Source organism: Xyrauchen texanus, chromosome 17, assembly GCF_025860055.1.
Source record: "Xyrauchen texanus isolate HMW12.3.18 chromosome 17, RBS_HiC_50CHRs, whole genome shotgun sequence".
NCBI classification, from domain to species: domain Eukaryota; kingdom Metazoa; phylum Chordata; class Actinopteri; order Cypriniformes; family Catostomidae; genus Xyrauchen; species Xyrauchen texanus.
Window position 1 is genome coordinate 39,062,144 of NC_068292.1, and position 21,036 is coordinate 39,083,179.

A 21,036-nucleotide genomic window follows, 5' to 3' on the forward strand; every position below is an offset into this window, starting at 1 on the left:
TTTTCTTTTTTTTTTTTGCCTAATGTGGTGGGTTTCATTGTTGTTAAAGTAACTCCAATCTCACCTTCTATCAGGGAGGAAGTAGATTTTCACGTAAGGATTCCGCGGTCGGCCGTCCTCCCTTGAGAGAAGGTCCTTTGCACCCAGAATAGTGACGATGAGCTGATGGCCGACTTTGTCATACCAGAGTTTGGCCTGTAGGAGGAGAGACATCAGAGCCTGTTTGAGATGAAGAGGAACTTTATATGCTCCCACCCAGGATTCACATGTGAGATGCCATATACTGAAAGACTTTTATGTAGCATTGAGACAAAAATTGCAAAATTTTTGTCTTGTGGTTTTTACTAAAGACGGTATGTTCGGAATGCATCACTAGCTTACTACTTTCTGAAAACTGTACAGTTTATACTCTAAAATGCCCAAGGTTTTTTTAATAGTCAGTGAAACAGAAAGCAATATTCCATGTTTCAGTAGAATGCTACTTTAATATCACATGACTATGTATGTCACATGAACTCATCATGTTGCATGGTTAATTCAGCAACTGGCATCCAATTATCTTCATTGAATTATGAAAAATAAATTGCATTTTGAATCCAATTTTGTGTAAATATGACATTTGGCCCATCAAATGACTTATTATTTGGTCAATAATTAGTCAAAAAAGAGATCAGGGCTGAAATGACTTCTAGTTTATTCGTCACATTGTAAATGGAAGGTCAAGTTGAGCATTCCTTTCAGTGTGCACCCATTTTAAAAGCAGTTCAGTAGTATACTATCCCGAACATACTTTAAAGGGATAGTTCACCCAAAAATCTCTCATCATTTACTCACCCTCACACCTTCCCAGATGTCTATAACTTCTTTCTTCTGCTGAACAAAAATGTATATTTTTAGATGAATCTTTCAGCATTGTTGGTCTATTAAATGCAAATGAATGGTGTCCAGACCTTTAAAACTTTTAAAGGAAATACAGGCAGAATAAAAGTATTCCATATGGCACTAGTGGTTTTATCCATGTCTTCTGAAGCAATATGATAGGTGTGGGTGAGAAACAGATCAACATTTAAGTCCTTTTTTCCTTTACATTCCCTCCCTGCCCAGTAGGTGGCGATACACATGAATAATGCAAATTGCTAAAAACAAAGAAGAAGAATGTGAAAGTGGAGATTTATAGTAACAAACTACTTAAATATGGATCTGTTTTTTACCCACACCTATCAAATCACTTCTGAAGACATGTATGTAACCACTGTGTGTTAAGTGAGTGAAATGGATTACTTTTATACTGCCTTTGTGTGCATTTCAGACCTTCAAATTTCTGGCCACCATTCACTTGCATTGAATGGACCAACAGAGCTGAGATATTCTTCTAAAAAAATTGTTTGTGTTCAGCTGAAGAAATAAAGTCATTCACATATGGGATGGCATGAGGGTGTGTAAATGATTTTTAATCATACTGATAATTTATTGGGTGAACTACGACTTTACATAGTATCTAAACCACCTCACACCTGTACATAGTAAAAGAGCCATAGTAATCTACTTCATTCAAACAAATTAAGAAAAACAGACCATTTGATATGCATTTAGATATGTGTCATATCATAGTATTGTGCATGCTAAGATGCACAACAGACCAAGCTCACTGCTCAGACAAGTATGGATAATAGAGTATACTTAGAAGACAGTCGCACACAGAAATAACAGCATAACAGCACAAATAAAAGGCCAGATCGTCTAAACCAAAGCCCATACTTGTTTGTTGTAAATGGAAAATAACACACCAATACGAACACTGCCTATACATGGCTATATCTAGAGTAAACTCAGAACGCAGTGCAAAACATGCAGTGAAGGATGATCCATATGTATAAAAAAAAAAAAAAAGCATATATGTGTTACAAGGAGAGCTGGGTCAAACAAATTGTACCATAGCGTTTGTGACATTGAAATCTATTACGCTATCCACTAAAGAACCAGTTCCAATTTGCATTAAGGACACCAGTGTTTTCCAAAATAGAAACTCTTAGAAATTCCTGAGGGAAAATGTGCCAACATTATAAATATGTAAGTGTTTCAGAGCTGCGGTGTAAACCTAAGGTGGACATTAACGTTCAATCTCTTTGCTGCATACTGGTTTATTAAAATATTTCACATTTACCTAGAAAAGGGAAAAATAGCTAGTTTTCTTGTCTTTGTAATAGTTTACATCTTTGATAATAGCATCTGTGTTAGCAGGTACAATTTGCATTTTTGGCTCATCTATATTTAGGGAAATAAACTAAAACAGGGACATTTTAAAATAATAGTTCACCAAAAAATGAAAATTCTGTCATCATGTTGTTCCAAACTTTTATGATGTTCTTTCTTATGTGGAACATAAACGGAGTGTTAGGCAGAATATTAGACTCAACCTGTCCCAACAGACACACTATACACTATGCACTTACACTATACTGTACACTATGTCCTCAGTCGTGTATGAACTTTCAAAGTGTAGGATCATCCCAAATGGAACAATTAACAGTTTTTTCTACCCGGAAGCATTTGCTGTATAACAGCTTATGGAAGTGAAGTTTCAAATGCATGGGCTGCGTTAGCATTAGCACATTAGCCAATCTCAGTTAAACACTTGTATCTCAAACTACGTACAAATTCAAGATAGTTAAGCTTCCCAGTCTTCATGGATGTATCACTAGCAGCTACATTCTGCATTATTTGCAATTGTTTTGCCGGACTAGCAAGGTAACTCCACCCCTTCTAGTGTCACACTACTTATACTACAAAATGATGTAGCATAGTGCAGTTTGGGACCCACCTTCCATCTCCATTCACATTCACTGCATCTTTTTTCCATAAAATGAAGATGAATGACGAATGTGTCTAACATTCTACTTAACGTCTACTTTTGGGCTACACGATATAAAGACAGTTGGGAACATCATGAGGGCTATTAAATGATTAATATTTATTATTAGGATTTTTTTGGATGAACTATTACTTTAACTTAACCTTAGAGCTGTGACATGAAACTCCCAGTAGTGAATGTCAGTAGTGAACAAAAATGGTTTTAGCATGATAAGGTAAATCACACATCTGAAATATATATTTTTTAAATAACAAATTTAATAATTCAGTCAGAAAGGATTTCCAAAACATGTTAACAGAATCAGCTCCTTTCTAAACAGTATAGAGGAGTATCAGGTTTCAATACAGTTTCATGTTACATGGAAAAGGAATCAAATTGTATGTCCCCATACTCTACATCACTAAAACATTAAAAGAGACAGTACGCCTCTTCCCAGGTAAATGGCATCTCTCAGGGTTAGTAAGTGTTATGTTATTACTCAATGGCTGTCAATAGGCAGGTGTCTCTTAAAATATTTTTGTGCTAATTTATTTCAAGCAGGTGTTTTATGGCCCATTACATGCATATGTGAATATGCAATTAAAAAAGAACAGCAACAACAATGAACAGATGACAGGTAAACGTTACTTTAAATGTGCAAACTAAAAGTTTATGGTAAACAAAGATGGAAATGCAGCTCTTTTTTTTCCTGCTGTGCATTATCCAGAGGACTCAAAAAATGTAAAGCAATGGAACACAGGTATATATTGTAGACAGCAACGATTACCTGAACTTTAGGGTTAAAAGGCTCAATTCTTCTACTAAGGCTTTGGCTCTAGGTAAACAAAAGTGATTGAAAGAAACAATGAAGAGAAATGCAATACAACTAAAACCTGAAATGACAGTACTAGTTGTTAATGCAACACAAGGAAAGCCGAGGAGGAGATTCAATATATATATATTTTCTAGCTCTGTTAAGACAGAGGCACTAAAATACAAAAGAAAATAGCTATGTACACTCTCCAAGATAAATGAAAAAAATTCTATCATGCCATTAACTGCAATGTCTTCCACCCCTGAGTGAAATGCTAGTATTCAGGATACTTTCTAGCAACATTCTTTTCCTAAAGTTTAGAATGTGGCCAACTTTTGCTTTGCATGTCTTCTTGGAGAGCCAATATCTCTCAAAATCTCTCATGGGAAAGTCAGATATTTACACTGAATCTCCTGTTCAGCCAATTACAAAGTCACAAGATTGTTATTCAACATACAAACACGTGCACACAATATAGTGTTAGAAATGGTCAAATTCAATGAGAAACAGAACAGGAATTATGACAACTTGGGACATGTGGAAATCAGTTATAGACCTATCAAACAGGCCAATATATAGGCCAATTTTTGGCTATTTTGACATTTTTACCAATAGCTGTACCCTATTGGCTGTCATCTCCCTTGTGTCACTTCAAAAGTCTACTAAGAGCTTTGTCAATGGATAATAAACCATTTCAGTTTCAAAATATAGTAAATAAATATTGTGTAAAATAAATATTAATTAATGCAGGGTTATTTTCTGTGATTACAATTTTTTGTTTACACAATGAATGCAGTTTTCCTGTTTTTTCCTGAAAATTCACTTGATTGGAGAAAGGTGTCGTGAGATGTTCCTGGCAGGCTACTCAGCCTTGCAGGCTCCGATAAGGTTGGGGGTGCGGTTAAGACATGTTCTGCCTTCCAGGAACATACCCAGGCTCATTTATACAATGTACATTTGTGCACGTCATTCATTATGTGCGATACATTTTCCAGGCATATAAAACACTGTAATGCCCTATCTCTTCACATCGCCAGAAAATGCTCACATATGTTTTCATCTGAACCACTGTCAAAAGCAAAACCGCCCGAGAGAAACCAACATGTGTGTAATATAGACTGAGAAGGACCTTAACTTTCAGCAAACTGCAGCAGGTATACTTGTAAAGACTGAACGACAGCCAGATAAAATAATAATTTTGAGATTTATTAGTTAAAAAAGCCCTAATATTATCACAGCCCTAATATAAACATTACATTAAAAAAAAAAAAAAAAAAAAAAAAGCACACTGCTTGTAAAAAGCTTTTCTGAATATTCCCTCTGTCTGGTATTGGTAGTCCCACCTAGGGGCAGACTGGGAAGAGAAATCGCCCCTGAAATTTAAATAAAAACCAGCCCAAAAGTTATTGAGCGGGAGGTACTAACACATGACTAACACAAGAGTTGGTCATGTTTTACAAGCAGGCAGAGTATTTTTACAGACACACAATGGGCTCCATGAGGGCTCAATGTAACCTGATCAGTTTTAGGAGGACTGCATCAGCTTTGCCTAACCACTGTGGAGATGGTCCAAAGCTTTATCTCTGAATGTTTGCCAAACACTCAGCTGGGCTTGAAAATTGTTTGGCCTGCCTGTGGGGGTGGGACTATTCTGTTGCCCTCAATCTATCTGTTTATAAAGGAAGAATGTGTCCAGTTTGAACCGCCCCTAACGCACTACTCTTTTAAAATAACGTTTCCCAACACAGCTGCCTATAAACATACTTTTAAAGGGATAGTTTGCATGAAAATGAAAGAGGACAGAATGTCGTCTATATTAAAGAAAAAGTGACATTTTAAGGACAAAAATAACAACTTTGTCAACATTTACTCAGCCTCAAGTTGTTCCAAACAGACTTTCTTTTTTCCATGGAACACAAATGGAGATGTTAGGCAGAATGGTAGCATTCACTTTCATAGTGAGAAAATAAATATTCAATGAGAAAGAATGGTGACTGAGGCTAACATGCTGCCCGACATGTCTTTTTGTATTTTAAGAGAAAAATAAATGTATACAGGTTTGGAACAACATGAGGTTGCAAAAATGAAGACAGAATTTTTAATTTTGGGGGGTACTGTCCTTAAAATGTCACTTTTTCTATTATGTAGAAGTAATAAAAAAAATATCTGTCCTATTTACAAGAGTCTAGTATTGTGAACTTACTGTAAGCTGTCCCGATAAGTACTGAGGGGCGTCCCGAAGCACACCAGGGCTCATGGGAGACGTGATGGATATGGAGGGCCGCTCCATCTTCTGTGACTCGAAAGAACTCGAACCTGCGAAAGAGATTTGATGATAAACAAATGCAGAAATTAGATACTAAGAGAACCGAATCTTACTTTATGAAAACAAAACTAATCAGAAATTAGCCTTCTTTTAAAGGCTTTGTGGCTTTTAGTTCATGTTTGTTTGCTTTGATATTTGCATTTAGAATTAAAACATTTTCTCTTCTGGGAAAACAAACCAAAAGTATTGATGACTCATCTTGCACTACAAAGATTTCTGTCTAATCAAATTCTTCCAAGAATGACAATGTCCCTCCCCTTAATGCCACCTGCAACCAAGTACTATAGCAAGCTGCAAATCATAGATGTGATGTAAAATAAAGGTTGAAAGAAAGTGTGACCCCTTCAATAAGTCCCACCCTAACTTTCTTTTTCAATAGTAAATACATCAACACAGGCAAGGTACACTCAAAACACAGAACCTCATTATTTAAGTGTTAGCATGTTAGTTTGAGCATGCATACTGCTGAAACGTAAGTGCAGGGAAGTTACTCACTGGACTCCAGTTGTGTGTGTGTGCTTTCTGGTATCCTCGGAATATCTCTGCAATGACAGCGGGACAGAAGAATCAAGGACATGTGCTTTAATGACCCTGAGCACCATATTAGTTTTGATGTGAAGTTTATGGCAGTGGCGCAAACTAACAATCTAAAGTCATTTCAATTGGTCTTTACAATTACAGTTAGGACAATTAGGAGGCAAAACCGAGGGCAGCAGCTTTGGGTTTACATTTTTTGTTTGTTAATTTAACCCAAAATGTATTTTATTTGTGTTTATGTTGTGCTGACACCAAGCAGCATAGATGCCGCATCACGCAAAAAACAGAAGTTTTCGGTACCAATGTGCAATCTGTAGAAAGCCATGATTCATTTATTATAAGTTCAGTGAAAGCGAGTAATATTTGGCTGGTCATGTGATCTAAACATGCTGGAGCTCCTGAGGTGACCCACTCCATGACAAATATATATATATTTAAATCATTGAACTGATAAGACTGCAATCTCATGCAAGTGTATTTCATGATTTTACTATACTGTACATTTCGTTAGGGGTAAAACTTCTTTAAGTAAATAATCTTACCCAATGGGTCGAGAGACCACTAGCTCAATCTGAGGCTCTGGCTTTGATTCTAAAATGATATTGTAAACTTCTTTAAATGTAGCTCCTTGTAACTGTCGGCCATTCCACTCTAGGACCTGATCACCTATGCAACAAAAAAATCAATCAATTAATCAGTCTTCAATCAAAAACTGTTTCCCCTTCTGTCGCTCTCTCCACGTTGTGTCAGAGAAGCGACACTAGGGGTCTCTCTTGAGCGCCGATATTTACCTCTGAACTATGAAAAAAGGCCAATGAGAGTTAGCAACCAGTATTTGCATGTCCCGCCCCCGGACATACGGGTATTTAAGCGGCGCAAATACGGGAGTTCATTCAGAAAATTTCTTTGGAGCCGATGGTCGTGTCTGCAATTGCTGCGTGTTACACACCGAGTTCGCTGTTGGATTCCACGCGCACAACAGCGGCTTTCTCCTGTTTGCACGGCTGTGCATTCCTGCCCCTGGGCGCTTCGACAGTGCAGATCATAAAAAAACTCTCACGAGTCCTTTTTCATAAGAGTGATTTTATTTAAAAGAGTAATTTCCTCTAAAAGAGCAAAACACAGCGGCGTTGAACGTCCTTTTAAGGACGCGTCTTTATAAAGATGCCTTTCCGCCCCATGTTGTTTCTGGATGCGCTAGAGTGCTCTCCGCTTCAGACGGCCACAGGCGTTGTCTCGTGTGTCTGGGTAGCGATCACACCGAGGCTGCGTTTGTGGATGGTTCATGTTCTCACTGCGAGAACATGACCATGACAACGTTGTGGTCGCGGCTTGCTTACAACCGTGAGCAAGCCACTCCAGCCGCCCCCCGTGTTGCTCCTTCTTCCCACGGGATTGTGGACGATGCGGCTGGTGATGGAGGCGATTTGGGGATGGCAGCGGGTGCAGCTCCGCCGGGTACGCCCCCTCGGACCACCCGCACCCCAGCACGCTCGTTGAGTCCCGTCCGTGTTCGAGGCGGCGGCGACTCGCCTCACAGCCTGTCTGCCGACCCTCTTGCGATGGAAGCAGATGAGCTCGCCGCGGCATCGGAGGGCGTGGTATCTGATGCTGAGGACTCCCCTGGGCTGCCGCTTTCGGGCCTGCAAGCCCAGGCTGAGGCCGACGCACAGATGACCGACATACTTTCCCGGGCAGCCAACAGCGTGGGCTTGGACTGGAACCCTCCATCCTCCCCACAGCCATCACGGCTGGACGACTGGTTCCTGGGGTCTGGGCGGCGCTCACAGCCTCGCCCCCCCGGTTCCGTTTTTCCCGGAAGTGCATGACGAGCTGACGTCTTCGTGGACAGCACCCCTCTCCACTCGACACACTGCCACAGGCTCGTCCACCCTCGCCACCCTCGACGGCAGAGCGCGCCACGTGTACGCGGCGATTCACCTGGCGAGGTCGCCCCGTACTCCCTTCCCGGACCTGTAGAGCAACCTCCTCGCTGACAGCGAAGGCCTACAGTGCCACCGGACGCGCCGCTTCCGCCCTGCATGCCATGGCTCTCATGCAGGTCCACCAAGCCAAGGCACTACGCAACATGTACGGGGGTGGCCCTGATCCTGACACGCTGCAGGAACTGCGCTCAGCGACCGACCTCGACTGAGAGCGACGAAGGTCACAGCGCAAGCGCTCGGGCAGGCGATGGCCACGCTAGTGGTCCAGGAACGTCAACTGTGGCTGAACATGGTCGAGGTGCGTGAAGCCGACAAGACTCGCTTCCTCAACGCCCCTGTCTCCCAGTTCGGCCTCTTCGGCGACACCATCGAGGACTTTGCCCAGCAGTTCTCCACGGTAAAGAAGCAGACGGAGGCCATCTCTTACATCATGCCTCGCCGCAAGCCTCCTCCCGCGGCCAGAAGACAAGCTCCTGCTCCGCCTCAACCCGGGCCCAGCTCTCAGCCCCAGCGTCGAGCAAACCGTGGGAAGCGCACGCCCCCTGTCTCACGGACCCCCTCGAGGACCCGGAAGGTTCCCAGGCGCTCCTGAGACAACGCACCCAGAGCCCAAGACGTTAGCTCCGGAGGTGGTAAGACCCCGGTGGAGGGCAGAGAGGAGAATCCTTTGTTTTTTCATTTGCCGCACCCCTTAACAGGGGCTGCGGTACCCAAATTCTCAATAAAAGAGCTATTTCCTTTGTCTCTGGGGCACATGGCCCGCAAATGCCGTTCTCACGGCACTCTGCTTTCAGGCCTCAACAGTCCCGGCTCCATGGACGCGGTGTCCCCGCCTTCAGCCTCACGACTGTTCCCCGGCCGGCCGGTTCAGACGAGTCCAGAGGACGCCAGCATCAGACCTCCTCCTCAGTCATGAACCCGCCCCCTGCCGGGAGCGGGGAGCAAGGTAAGTGCTTTGAGTTTATTCTCAGCACCAGAGCCTCGGGACGCCACGTTGCCTCCCAACGCCGCGTTACCTGTTCCACACCGCTGCGAAGCCCCGCCGGGTACGTCCAAAAACTCGTCCCCTTGGTGCCCCTAGCACGGAGCTTAGAGGCGTGGCTTTCACTGCCCAACCCGTCACGCTGGCTGCACCAGACCATTGGACTCGGTTACGCAATTCAGTTTGCCAGGTCTCCGCCCCCCTTCGTGGGCGTACATTTTTCTGCAGTACACGGCCAACATGCCCATTCCCTGCGTGAAGAAATCGCCTCCCTTCTATTAAAGGACGCGATAGAGCCTGTCCCTCCAACCGAAACGAAGAAGGGTTTCTACAGCACTTACTTTGTTGTACCCTAGAAAGGCGGCAGCTTACGACCGATCTTGGACCTGCAAGTTTTCAATCGGACCTTGTCCAAACTCCCGTTCAAAATGCTCACCCAGAAACAAATTCTATCTGGCGTCCGGCATCTAGATTGCTTCGCAGCGGTAGACCTGAAGGACGCGTACTTCCACGTCTCAATTCGCCCTCGACATCGACCCTTCCTACGGTTCGCGTTCAACGGCCAGGCATATCAGTACAAAGTCCTCCCCTTCGGCCTGTCTCGGTCCCTCGCGTCTTCACAAAAGTCGCAGAGGCAGCTCTTGCCCCGCCCGAGAAGCCGGCATACGATACTCAATTACCTCGACGACTGGCTCATACTGGCCCACTCCCGAGAGTTACTATGTGCACACAGAGACCAGGTGCTCAGCCACCTCAGCCGCTTGGGGCTTCAGGTCACCTGGGAAAAGAGCAAGCTCTCCCCGTCCAGAGCATCTCTTTTCTCGGTCTGGAGTTAGACTCAGTCTTAATGACAGCACGTCTCTCCAACGAGCGTGCTCAGTCAGTGCTGAAATGCCTCGCTTCCTTCAAGCCAGGCGCCGTGGTCCCGCTAAAACGTTTCCAACAGCTCCTGAGGCATATGGCATCCTCCGAGGCGGCCGCGCCGCTGGGGTTGATGAATATGAGACCACTTCAGCACTGGCTCTGGACTCGAGTCCCGAGACGAGCATGGTGCCGCAGCACGCACAACGTAAAAGTTACTTCTGCCTGCCGCCAAACCTTCAAACCCTGGACAGACCTCTGCTTTCTAAGGGCAGGAGTACCCTTGCAGCAGGTGTCCCGATGCATTCTGGTCACAACCGACGCCTCCAAATTGGGTTGGGGCGCCGTGTGCAACGGGCGCATAGCCGCAGGCCGGTGGAACCGAGGCCCGCTGCGCTGGCACATCAACTGCCTAGAGCTGCTGGCTGTTTTTCTGGCCCTGCAGAAGTTTCTCCCGTTAATTCGGAACAAACACGTCCTAGTCAGGACAGACAGCACCACGGTCGTAGCCTACATAAACCGTCAAGGCGGAGTACTCTCCCTCCACATGTCACAGCTCGCCCGTCGTCTCCTCCTTTGGAGTCAGCAGCGACTCAAGTCACTGCGCGCCACCGGCAACCTCAATGTGATAGCGGACGCGCTGTCAAGACAAAGCTTGCCTGGCGGAGAGTGGAGGCTCCTCCCCCAATCGGTCCAGCTGATTTGGGACCGGTTCGGCAAGGCTCAGGTAGACCTGTTTGCCTCCCAAGAAACCTCCAACTGCCCGCTCTGGTATGCCCTGACAGAGGCTCCCCTCGGGGCAGACGTGTTGGCACACAGCTGGCCTGCAGGGCTGCGCAAGTACGCATTTCCCCCAGTGAGCCTTCTTGCACAGGTGCTATGCAAGGTCAGGGAGGACGAGGAGCAAGTCATTCTGGTAGCCCCTTACTGGCCCACCCGGACTTGGTTTTCGGACCTCACGCTCCTCACGACAGCCCCTCCCTGGCGAATTCCCTGAGGAAGGACCTTCTTTCTCAGTGACGGGGCACGCTCTGGCACCCGCACCCAGACCTCTGGAACCTCCACGTCTGGCCCTTGGACGGGATGCAGAAGATCTAGCCGGCCTACCATCGACCATCATAGATACAATCAATCAAGCCAGAGCACCCTTTACCAGGCATCTTTACGCTCTAAAGTGGCATCTGTTCGCAGACTGGTGTTCTTCCCGAGCCGAAGACCTGCAGAAGTGCGCAGTTAGGTCAGTGCTCGTGTTTCTTCAGGAGAGGCTGGAGAGGAGGCTGTCCCCCTCCACCCTCAAGGTGTATGTCGCCGCTATCGCAGCCCACCACGACACGGTAGACGGCAAGTCTCTTGGTAAGCACAACTTAATCATCAGGTTCCTAAAAGGTGCCCGGAGGATAACTCCCTCCCGGCCTAACCTGTTCCCCTCCTGGGATCTCTCGGTCGTCCTTACGGGACTCCAGAGACCCCCCTTCGAGCCGCTTGACTCAGGTGGACTCAGGGCCCTCTCTCTCAAGACCGCCCTGCTGATCGCGCTCGCTTCCATCAAGAGGGTCGGGGACCTGCATGCGTTCTCTGTTAGCAACGCTTGCCTGGAGATCGGTCCGAAGACCGCGACCGGGCTATGTGCCCAAGGTTCCTACCACACCCTTCAGGGATCAGGTAGTGAACCTGCAAGCGCTGCCCCGGGAGGAGGCAGATCCAGCCCTTTCACTGCTGTGTCCAGTACGTGCTTTACGGATTTATCTGGACCGCACACAGAGCACCAGATGCTCTGAGCAGCTCTTCGTCTACTTTGGGGGACAGCAGAAAGGGAACGCTGTCTCCAAGCAGAGACTCGCCCACTGGGTTGTTGACGCCATTTCCCTGGCTTATCACACCCAGGCCGTGCCCCCCCCTTGCGGGTTCGAGCCCACTCCACCAGGAGTGTTAAGGTCCTCATGGGTACTGGCTAGGGCACTGCCCTAGCAGACATTTGTAGAGCAGCGGGCTGGGCAACACCTAACACTTTTGTGAGATTCTACAATCTCTGAGTTGAGTCAGTATCGTCCCGTGTTTTCTCAGGTACCAAGCCCGTGAGAACTCGGTAGCACGCCTACGCATCTGACCGGGTGAATCGCTTGCACCTAGCTCTTTCCCCTAACCAGGGGAAACAGTGCCTTCATTCCCAGGAGATCCCAGATTTGGGACACTGGTTGATTCCTCCCTAGCCCTCGTGGGTCGCAGTTCAGCGGAGGAACTCGCCGACCCAAGCCACTGTGGGTACCGCAAGCTACCCTGTACTGGTATAGGTGCTCCACAGGTAAGGCCTCCTTCAGACTCCCCCTGTGTGTAACACCACGGTTCTGTCCCTCTGGCGAGCAGACTCCGTGTTTCCCTTAGGCAGTCACGGCTGCCTCGGTTGCCGTGCTGTATGTTCCCCCCTCTATGAGGCTAGATCCACCACCGCACCAACTTTTCCACATAGGCCCTAAGTCAGGCCTCTGATGGTTTTGCCACTTAAACTTGCCTCCCCTCTCGGGTAGGCGTGGTCTCCGCAGGGTCTTCTCTGCCCTGAATAAGGGCTAAGATCCCCTTCCCTCAATGCATGTAAGGGCCCCGGCCTTAGTTGCTCTATGCGAGAAACATAGAGAGAAAACAGGCCCGGCCAGGCTTGGCCCGTTCCCAGGTTGGCGGCCAGCACCTTGTTCCCCCTCCAGGGTAACGATAAGGAATCCTGATGGCTTAAATGGGGCATTGGGGAAGGGTATGTGCAGCCTGATACAGTTGGTCGTCCTGCATGTAAGAATACCTGCTCGCTCCTGTATCAGCAGTTCACGTACACGGCTCAGTGCATGGCACTTTTATAAGTGGACTCCTAGTGTCGCTTCTCTGACACAACGTGGAGAGAGCAACAGAAGGGGAACGTCTAGGTTACGTATGTAACCTCCATTCCCCGATGGAGGGAACGAGACGTTGTGTCTCCCCTGCCACGTCGCTGAGCCGAGCCACTGTTGTGGCCGGACCATTTCCGGCTCCTCAGAAAAATACTGAATGAACTCCCGTATTTTTGCGCCGCTTAAATACCCATATGTCCGGGGGCGGGACATGCAAATACTGGTTGCCAACTCTCATTGGCCTTTTTTCATAGTTCAGAGGTGAATATCGGCGCTCAAGAGAGACCCCTAGTGTCGCTTCTCTGACACAACGTCTCGTTCCCTCCATCGGGGAACGGAGGTTACATACGTAACCTAGACGTTAAGTCATTTGAATCTTGTATAAGAAATGTTAAAAGATTGCCAGTACCTGGTCTGAGATGTCCAACTGTATCCGCTAAACTTCCTTTCCTCACTTTGGTGATAAACGCACAAAGTCGGCCGGATTTAGTCATTTTCCCTCCAACCACCTGCAAAAATGGCAACAGATTTAGATAATAGACCAGGATGTCTTTCAGAAAGAAAGAAAGAAAGAAAGAAAGAAAGGGTATTTCAATTGCATCTTTTTTTTATTTTCTATTTTATAATTATTATTTTATTCTTTGATCTAATATTATTTATTATTATTATTAACTGTTTATTTTAAGGAGACAAAGACCAAACCTGCAAATAAAACAATAAATAAATAAATAAATAAATAATGTTTCATCATTTTCACACAATTAAGCCTTAAATGTGTGTGTGTGTGTGTGTGTGTGTGTGTGTGTGTGTGTGTGTGTGTGTGTGTGTGTGTGTGTGTGTGTGTGTGTACAGTATATACAATGGCGGTCAAAAGTTTGGAATAATGTACAGATTTTGCTCTTATGGAAAGTAATTGGTAATTTTATTCACCAAAGTGGCATTCAACTGATCACAAAGTATAGTCAGAACATTAATAACATGGAAAAATGACTATTATAATTAGAAAAAAACTATTCAAAACTTCTTAAACTACTTTAAAGAGTTCTCATAAAAAAAATCCTCCAGATGCAGCAATGACAGCTTTGCAGATCCTTGGCATTCTAGTAGTCAGTTTGTCCAGATCCTCCGGTGACATTTTACCCCACACTTCCTGTAGCACTTGCCATAGATGTGGCTGTCTTCTCAGCACTTCACACACAACTTATAGTCTAACTGATCCCACAAAAGCTCAATGGGGTTAAGATCCATAACACTCTTTTCCAATTATCGTATGTCCAATGTCTGTGTTTCTTTGCCCACTCAAACCTTTTATTTTAATTTTTCTGTTTCAAAAGTGACTTTCTTTTTTAACAATTCCCATAAGGCCTGCACCCCTGAGTTTACTGTTGTACATGAAACTGGTGTTGAGCAGGTAGAATTCAATGAAGCTGTCAGCTGAGGACATGTGAGGCGTCTGTTTCTCAAATTAGAGACTATGATGTACTTATCCTCTTGTTTAGTTGTACATCTGGGCTTCCACATCTCTTTCTGTACTTGTTAGGGCCAGTTATCCTTTGTCTTTGAAGACGTTAGTGTACACCTTCATATGAAATCTTTCAAGCAATTTCACCCATTGTGTAGCCTTCATTCCTCAAAATAATGATTGACTGACGAGATTCTAGAGAAAGCGTTTCTATTTATTTTTTTATTTTTTTTGCCATTTCTGTCCTAGTATTGACCTTAAGACATGCTAGTCTATTTCATTCTGTGGCAACTCAAAAGCAAACACAAAGACAATGTTAAGCTTCATTTAATTACTCAAGGATAAGTTGTTGGAGTGATGCCTGCTGAAAATGGGGTCTGTCTAGATTTGATCAAAAACTACTTTTTTGAAATAGTGATGGTGCTGTTTTTTGTCTTGACTATACTTTGTAATCAGTTGAATGCCACTTTGGTGAATCAAAGTACCAATTTATTTAGATAAGAGATAAATCTGTACATTATTTCAAACTTTTGGCTGCCAGTGTATATATATATATATATATATATATATATATATATATATATATATATATATATATATATATTCTTACATCTAATTCTGTGTTTATTATTTATTTTTATTTTTTATGATTGTATTACAGTTTACTTAAATGTCTTAGTTTACTGAAACAATTATTTTAAAAACCTGAAGCATTCATTTACTTCATTAAGAAATGCTTGAAGCCTGCATGCCATTGTTTTCATTTAATTTGTTAATATGTATAATAATATATAATTATTTTTAAACAAAAAAAAAAAGTGTTCAATAGCATATTGTTTTCTGTTTTTTTTTTTCAACATTGGTACTGAAAACTGAGAAATGTTACTGGTATTTATATAATCTACTGAAAGTTTTGTATTTTGCAACAATGCTAAAATACAAGTTTTATGTTACTTAAAATGTATTTAATTTTTTATACAAGTTCAATGTTCTTAATGGTAACATAAGCAACATGAGTTTAACATGAATAAGTTTTATTATTCATGGTTTTCAAATGCAGAGAGTAAAAGTATAGAAAGAATGTTCTGTTTAGAATTGAACTGTACAAGGTGTGTTGAGTTGAGTGTTGAAAAGGCCTAGAGAGTTTATTCCAAAAACCACATGACCAATCGCTCATGAGTATCATACAAATCAAATCCCCACTAATGGAAGCCCATTGCAAACATAGAAAGAAGATTACAAGCTGCCTCTGGAAAAAGATGGCTTTATATAATGAGTGGCATAGAGCCTAGGTCGATTTAAGTGTGTGTGTGTGTGTGTGTGTGTGTGTGTGTGTGTGTGTGTGTGTGTGTGTGTGTGTGTGTGTGTGTGTGTGTGTGTGTGTGTGTATTTATCACTTTGTGGGCACCAAATGTCCCGAGGATAGTAAGACCCAACATTTTTGGCATTGTGGGGACAATTTTTTGGTCCCCATGAGGAAAACAGCTTATAAATCATACTAAATGATGTTTTTTGAAAATGTAAAAATGCAGAAAGCTTTCTGTGAGGGTTAGGTTTAGGGGATATAAAGTTTGTACAGTATAAAAAAACATTATGTCTATGGAATTCCCCATAAAACATGGAAACCCAATGTGTGTGTGTGTGTGTTTGTGTGTATTTGTGAGCGTGTATTTATCACTTTGTGGGGACCAAATGTCCCCATAAGGATAGTAAAACCCGAAATTTTTGACCTTGTGGGGACATTTTGTCGGTCCCCATGAGGAAAACAGCTTATAAATCATACTAAATGATGTTTTTTGAAAATGTAAAAATGCAGAATGTTTTCTGTGAGGGTTAGGTTTAGGGGTAGGGTTAGGTTTAGGGGATAGAATATAAAGTTTGTACAGTATAAAAACCATTATGTCTATGGAAAGTCCCCATAAAACATGGAAACACAACATGTGTGTGTGTGTGTGTGTGTGTGTGTGTGTGTGTGTGTGTGTGTGTGTGTGTGTGTGTCTCAAACTGCTTCTGGTAACAGATAATGTACAATGCACACGTTAGCACTGAGCCGAGTCAGCCATTCAGAAAGTTTGCTATTAGTAACAATTCTCTGTTTCTCTCCACTCTGCTGAAGAATCCATAAAAGTGCTTTAACAAAAATACGAGCTTCACATTTAGTCTTTTAAACCTACACAGAGCATGCATTTCCATTCACTTCACTGTAGCTTCACAGTGAAGTTAAGCTTCACTGTAATCAGTTCTGCTATTTATTTTTTTAAAAGGGATGAATAGATGTTTTTTTTTCTGTGGTAACCAGAACTACGACACAAAAGCTGTCAGTAGAGCTTGTATTGAACCCAGAAAATTGCTCTAAAGGGTTCATATCATAAGGAATCAAAATGATCCTGGTTTTTGAGATTAAAGAGCTTAATGTAAGCAGAAAACATAACTTTGAGAGCTCAAAACATACTCATCGTTCCAAAAAAAACACACAAAAAAAAAACTTTAAATTACATTAAAACAAAAACAAATAAACATCCAAAAAAGCTGGTTTCCTGGTCTTAGTTGGTCTCCCAACTTGGTCATGCTAGAATGATTTGCTGTTTATCGAGGGGTTTTGAGCCATCACCACAAGCTTTGCAAGGTTGAGAGACAAACTAGACCAGCAGAAGGCAGTTTGGCCATGCTGGGAGACAAATTAGACCATCTTAGACCAGCAGACCAGTTTAGATTGGTTTAAAATGTTTGTTTGTTTTTTTCCAGCAGGGTGCCATTTACATTTTTTCCAGCAGGGTGCCATTTATTATTCTAATAATTCCAAATCAATAATAATAATAATAAGTTTAATTTATGTAGTGCCTTTCCTGATCTCAAATCGAGATTACAAAAACAGCATGTCCAGATCAACTCACTTTTAGTCCCAGAAGAGCACCAGTGTCTCGGGGAACGCTGCCGTCCTTCATGCGCTTGTTGAGCAGAATCCTGCCGATGAGTCGATCTCCATCTTTGGAGGGTTGCCACATGACTGGGTGCTGTTAGGTCAAAGCCACAACAAACATCAGTCCTGAACACTGAGAACAATGCCAATGCTGGTGTGGGGATGGCTGAGGTGAGTTCCAAATTAAATTTCACAAAAACTCTTTTATCATTTCATGTTTTAAATTACTAGACTTTTAAATAAAAGTATATATATATATATATATATATATATATATATATATATATATATATATATATATATATATATACCAATCAGCCACAACATTAAAACCACCTGCCTAATTTCGTGTAGGTCCCCCATTCTGAGCTGATATTCTTCTCACCACAATTGTAAGAGCAATTATTTGAGTTATCGTAGACAATGTCAGTTTGTACCAGTCTGGCCATTCTCTGTTGCAAGGCATTCCAATCCAGGACTGCCCCTCACTGAATGTTTTTTGTTTTTGGCACCATTCTGAGTAAATTCTAGAGACTTGTGTGTGAAAATCTCAGGAGATCAGCAGTTACAGAAATACTCCAACAATCATACCACACTCACTGAGATCACATTTTTTTCCCCATTCAGATGGTTGATGTGAATATTAACTGAAGCTCCTGACCCATATCTCCATTATTTTATGCACTGCACTGTTGTCACACAATTGGCTGATTAGATAATCCCATGGATGATTGTTGGTTCCAGACGGGCTGGTTTGAGTATTTCTGTAACTGCTGATCTTCTGAGATTTTCACACACAACAGTCTCTAGAATTTACTCTTCTATCAGGAAGACTTGCAGACTTGAGTGAAATTTAAGATTACATTTATTTGATGAATATAAAACAGAAAAGTAATGTCTCTCTTTGGCCTAGGCCCCGTCTGGCGGTCCGAAGGAGCTGTACTCATTACCATCATATCCTGGCGGAGATAGGAGGCAGGGGCGAGGAGCCTACCCCCGTGCAGGACGGAACTCAACTGGTGGTGGTGGGGTGGTGGAGGTTGCCGTGTTAGCACACTGAAACAGCAATGTGATAGATTGTGGGCAGACTTATAAAGCAATGGCTTACATGTGATTTGCTGGGAATTACCCAGGTAATGATGCGATGATGTACAGCTGCTAGTCATCTCGCTAGAACTACGCTGCACTTACATTGAATGGTGGCAAAAACAAAAACATCCAGTGAGCGGCAGTTCTGCGACGGAAATACCTTGTTGATGAGAGAGGTCAATAAAGAATGGCCAGACTGGCGTGAACTGATAAAGGCTATGATAACTCAGATAAACGCTCTGTAAAATTGTGGTGAGAAGAATAGCATCTCAAAATGGCACAAGGGGGACCTACACAATATTGGGCAGGTGGTTTTAATATTGTGGCTGATTTTTTGTTTTGTTTTATTAGTGGTAAATGATAGCATGTCACAGATGCTGTCTATAGAACTGGTACTGAACCTGTAACATTCCTTTAATGATTTCATAGTATTTTGGTCCAACGTGGTACTAGGTCCTGTAGAGTTTGTGGGATCTACTGTTGGGAGTGACATGCACCCATAACATGCAGATAAAGGCCCCCCAGCCCCAGATAGAGACCACCTCCATCACCGCAGCCAAACCCCAGCACCACTTCCAGCAAACACAAGCCGAATAATGGTAGACAGAAGAAACAAATACAATGTTCAAACAGAAAGCGAAGAGAACGGCATGGAACATAAACGGTGGAATCATGTGATCCATAGATGGAGTGCAAAGGAATATGACAGTGTAAGGGAAAAAAGAAAAACAAACTTTGTGGAAAAAACAAATCCTAGCTGGCCGTCTTCGAGCGAGTGAGCATTTTTCTAAGCGTGTCTCTTGGATTGTGTCGAGTGGGAGGGGGGGGAAGGAGTGAGGAATCGAGCCAGTTGGGGGTCCGGGCCCTAAATCGACAGGGCCACTACACGAGGCTGAGAGGGCATGCAGCTGACGGGGGAACCCACATTCTCTAAGTGCCAAGACAAACAGACAGTCACATGGTGGAGTGATTCGCTACTTCATCAACTACGGCAGTTGCGGCTAAGAAGCAAACAGTAACAGAGCAAGCAAGAGACTCCCCAGCTACTGCCACAGAAGAAAATAAATCAAAATAAACTCTTAATTAAAGGGATAGTTCACCCACAAATCTAAAGTCTGTCGTCTTTTACTCTTACTCTTGTCATTCCAAACCCAAACAACTTTCTTTATAGGACACAAATGGAGATGTTTTGAAGAATGTCAATGCAGCTCTTTTGTATACAATTAAAGCACTTGTGACCAGGGCCTGTCAAGCTCCAAAAAGGGCAAAAACACTACAAAAGCATATTTTTCTATATTTTAAATCTTCAGAACCCATATGATAACCTTGTGTGAGGAACGGAGGGAAATTTAGATCATTATATTCTGAAAATTAAATCTCATTTGTGTATGTTTACATTCAAATATGGTGCCCTTGTTTTTTGAGTGTCACATGAACGATCGCAACACGGCAAGTTTAAATAAATAAAACGTACATTTTGGTGTGTTCCTCACATAAATGCATGATCGTTTCTGAGCATATGGGTGCCCTATGCAAAATCATGTGCCTGTCACATCTAGCTACTACACTCTCCTTGCAGTTAAATTCTCCCTTCCCTATCGGGCCACAAGGTGGCTCCCTATAACTGTCTAATTGAGCAAAAACAGCTGCCTGAGTTTTATTCACAGCTTTTAGCATATTTAAAAATATTAAAAAAATAAATAATAATTTCAATCAACTTGCTTTGCGGGGGCCACTGGTGGCTTGGGGGCACTAAGCTGCCATGTATACCACTTATGGCTATAAGCAGCCCCACACAAATGTATTGTATGTCTTCAAAATAGACATACTTGGAAAATAGCACAAAAGTCATGAACGCCCCTTTAGAGGACAGAAAGGGAATTTATTTTCTTAAATAATTTTGCATTTCCTCACAATAGTTTTGCATTCTCTAACAAAAAGTTTTGAATTCACTTGACTACAGCAACGTCTAGGTTACGTATGTAACCTCCGTTCCCTGATGGAGGGAACGAGACGTTGTGTCAGAGAAGCGACACTAGGGGTCTCTCTTGAGCGCCGATATTCACCTCTGAACTATGAAAAAAGGCCAATGAGAGTTGGCAACCAGTATTTGCATGTCCCGCCCCCAGACATACGGGTATTTAAGCGGCGCAAATACGGGAGTTCATTCAGGATTTTTCTGAGGAGCCGGGAAATGGTCCGGCCACAACAGGGGCTCGGCTCAGCGACGTGGCAGGGGAGACACAACGCCTCGTTCCTCCATCGGGGAACGGAGGTTACATACGTAACCTAGACATTCCCCTTCTGTCGCTCTCTCCACATTGTGTCAGAGAAGCGACACTAGGGGTCCACTTAAAAGAGCCATGCGCTGA

At 43.4% G+C, this 21,036-nt stretch overlaps 1 protein-coding gene across 26 annotated transcripts in view; it reads right to left on the bottom strand.

Moving 5' to 3' along the window:
- rims2a (regulating synaptic membrane exocytosis 2a) overlaps positions 1-21,036 on the bottom strand; it is a 206,480-nt gene that overhangs the window by 81,019 nt on the left and 104,425 nt on the right. For 17 of the 26 annotated variants that reach the window (XM_052146242.1, XM_052146265.1, XM_052146262.1 and 14 more), the window contains 7 exons: positions 17,550-17,669; positions 13,603-13,702; positions 7,071-7,194; positions 6,487-6,533; positions 5,869-5,981; positions 3,639-3,686; positions 65-195 (listed from right to left, as the gene is read on the bottom strand). The exons of 2 other annotated variants lie outside the window; for them this stretch is intronic. In XM_052146242.1, coding sequence (XP_052002202.1) covers positions 65-195; positions 3,639-3,686; positions 5,869-5,981; positions 6,487-6,533; positions 7,071-7,194; positions 13,603-13,702; positions 17,550-17,669 — 683 coding nt within the window. The remainder of the gene's footprint in view (positions 1-64; positions 196-3,638; positions 3,687-5,868; positions 5,982-6,486; positions 6,534-7,070; positions 7,195-13,602; positions 13,703-17,549; positions 17,670-21,036) is intronic. 7 more of the 26 variants (XM_052146263.1, XM_052146264.1, XM_052146248.1 and 4 more) reach the window with 1 other exon arrangement.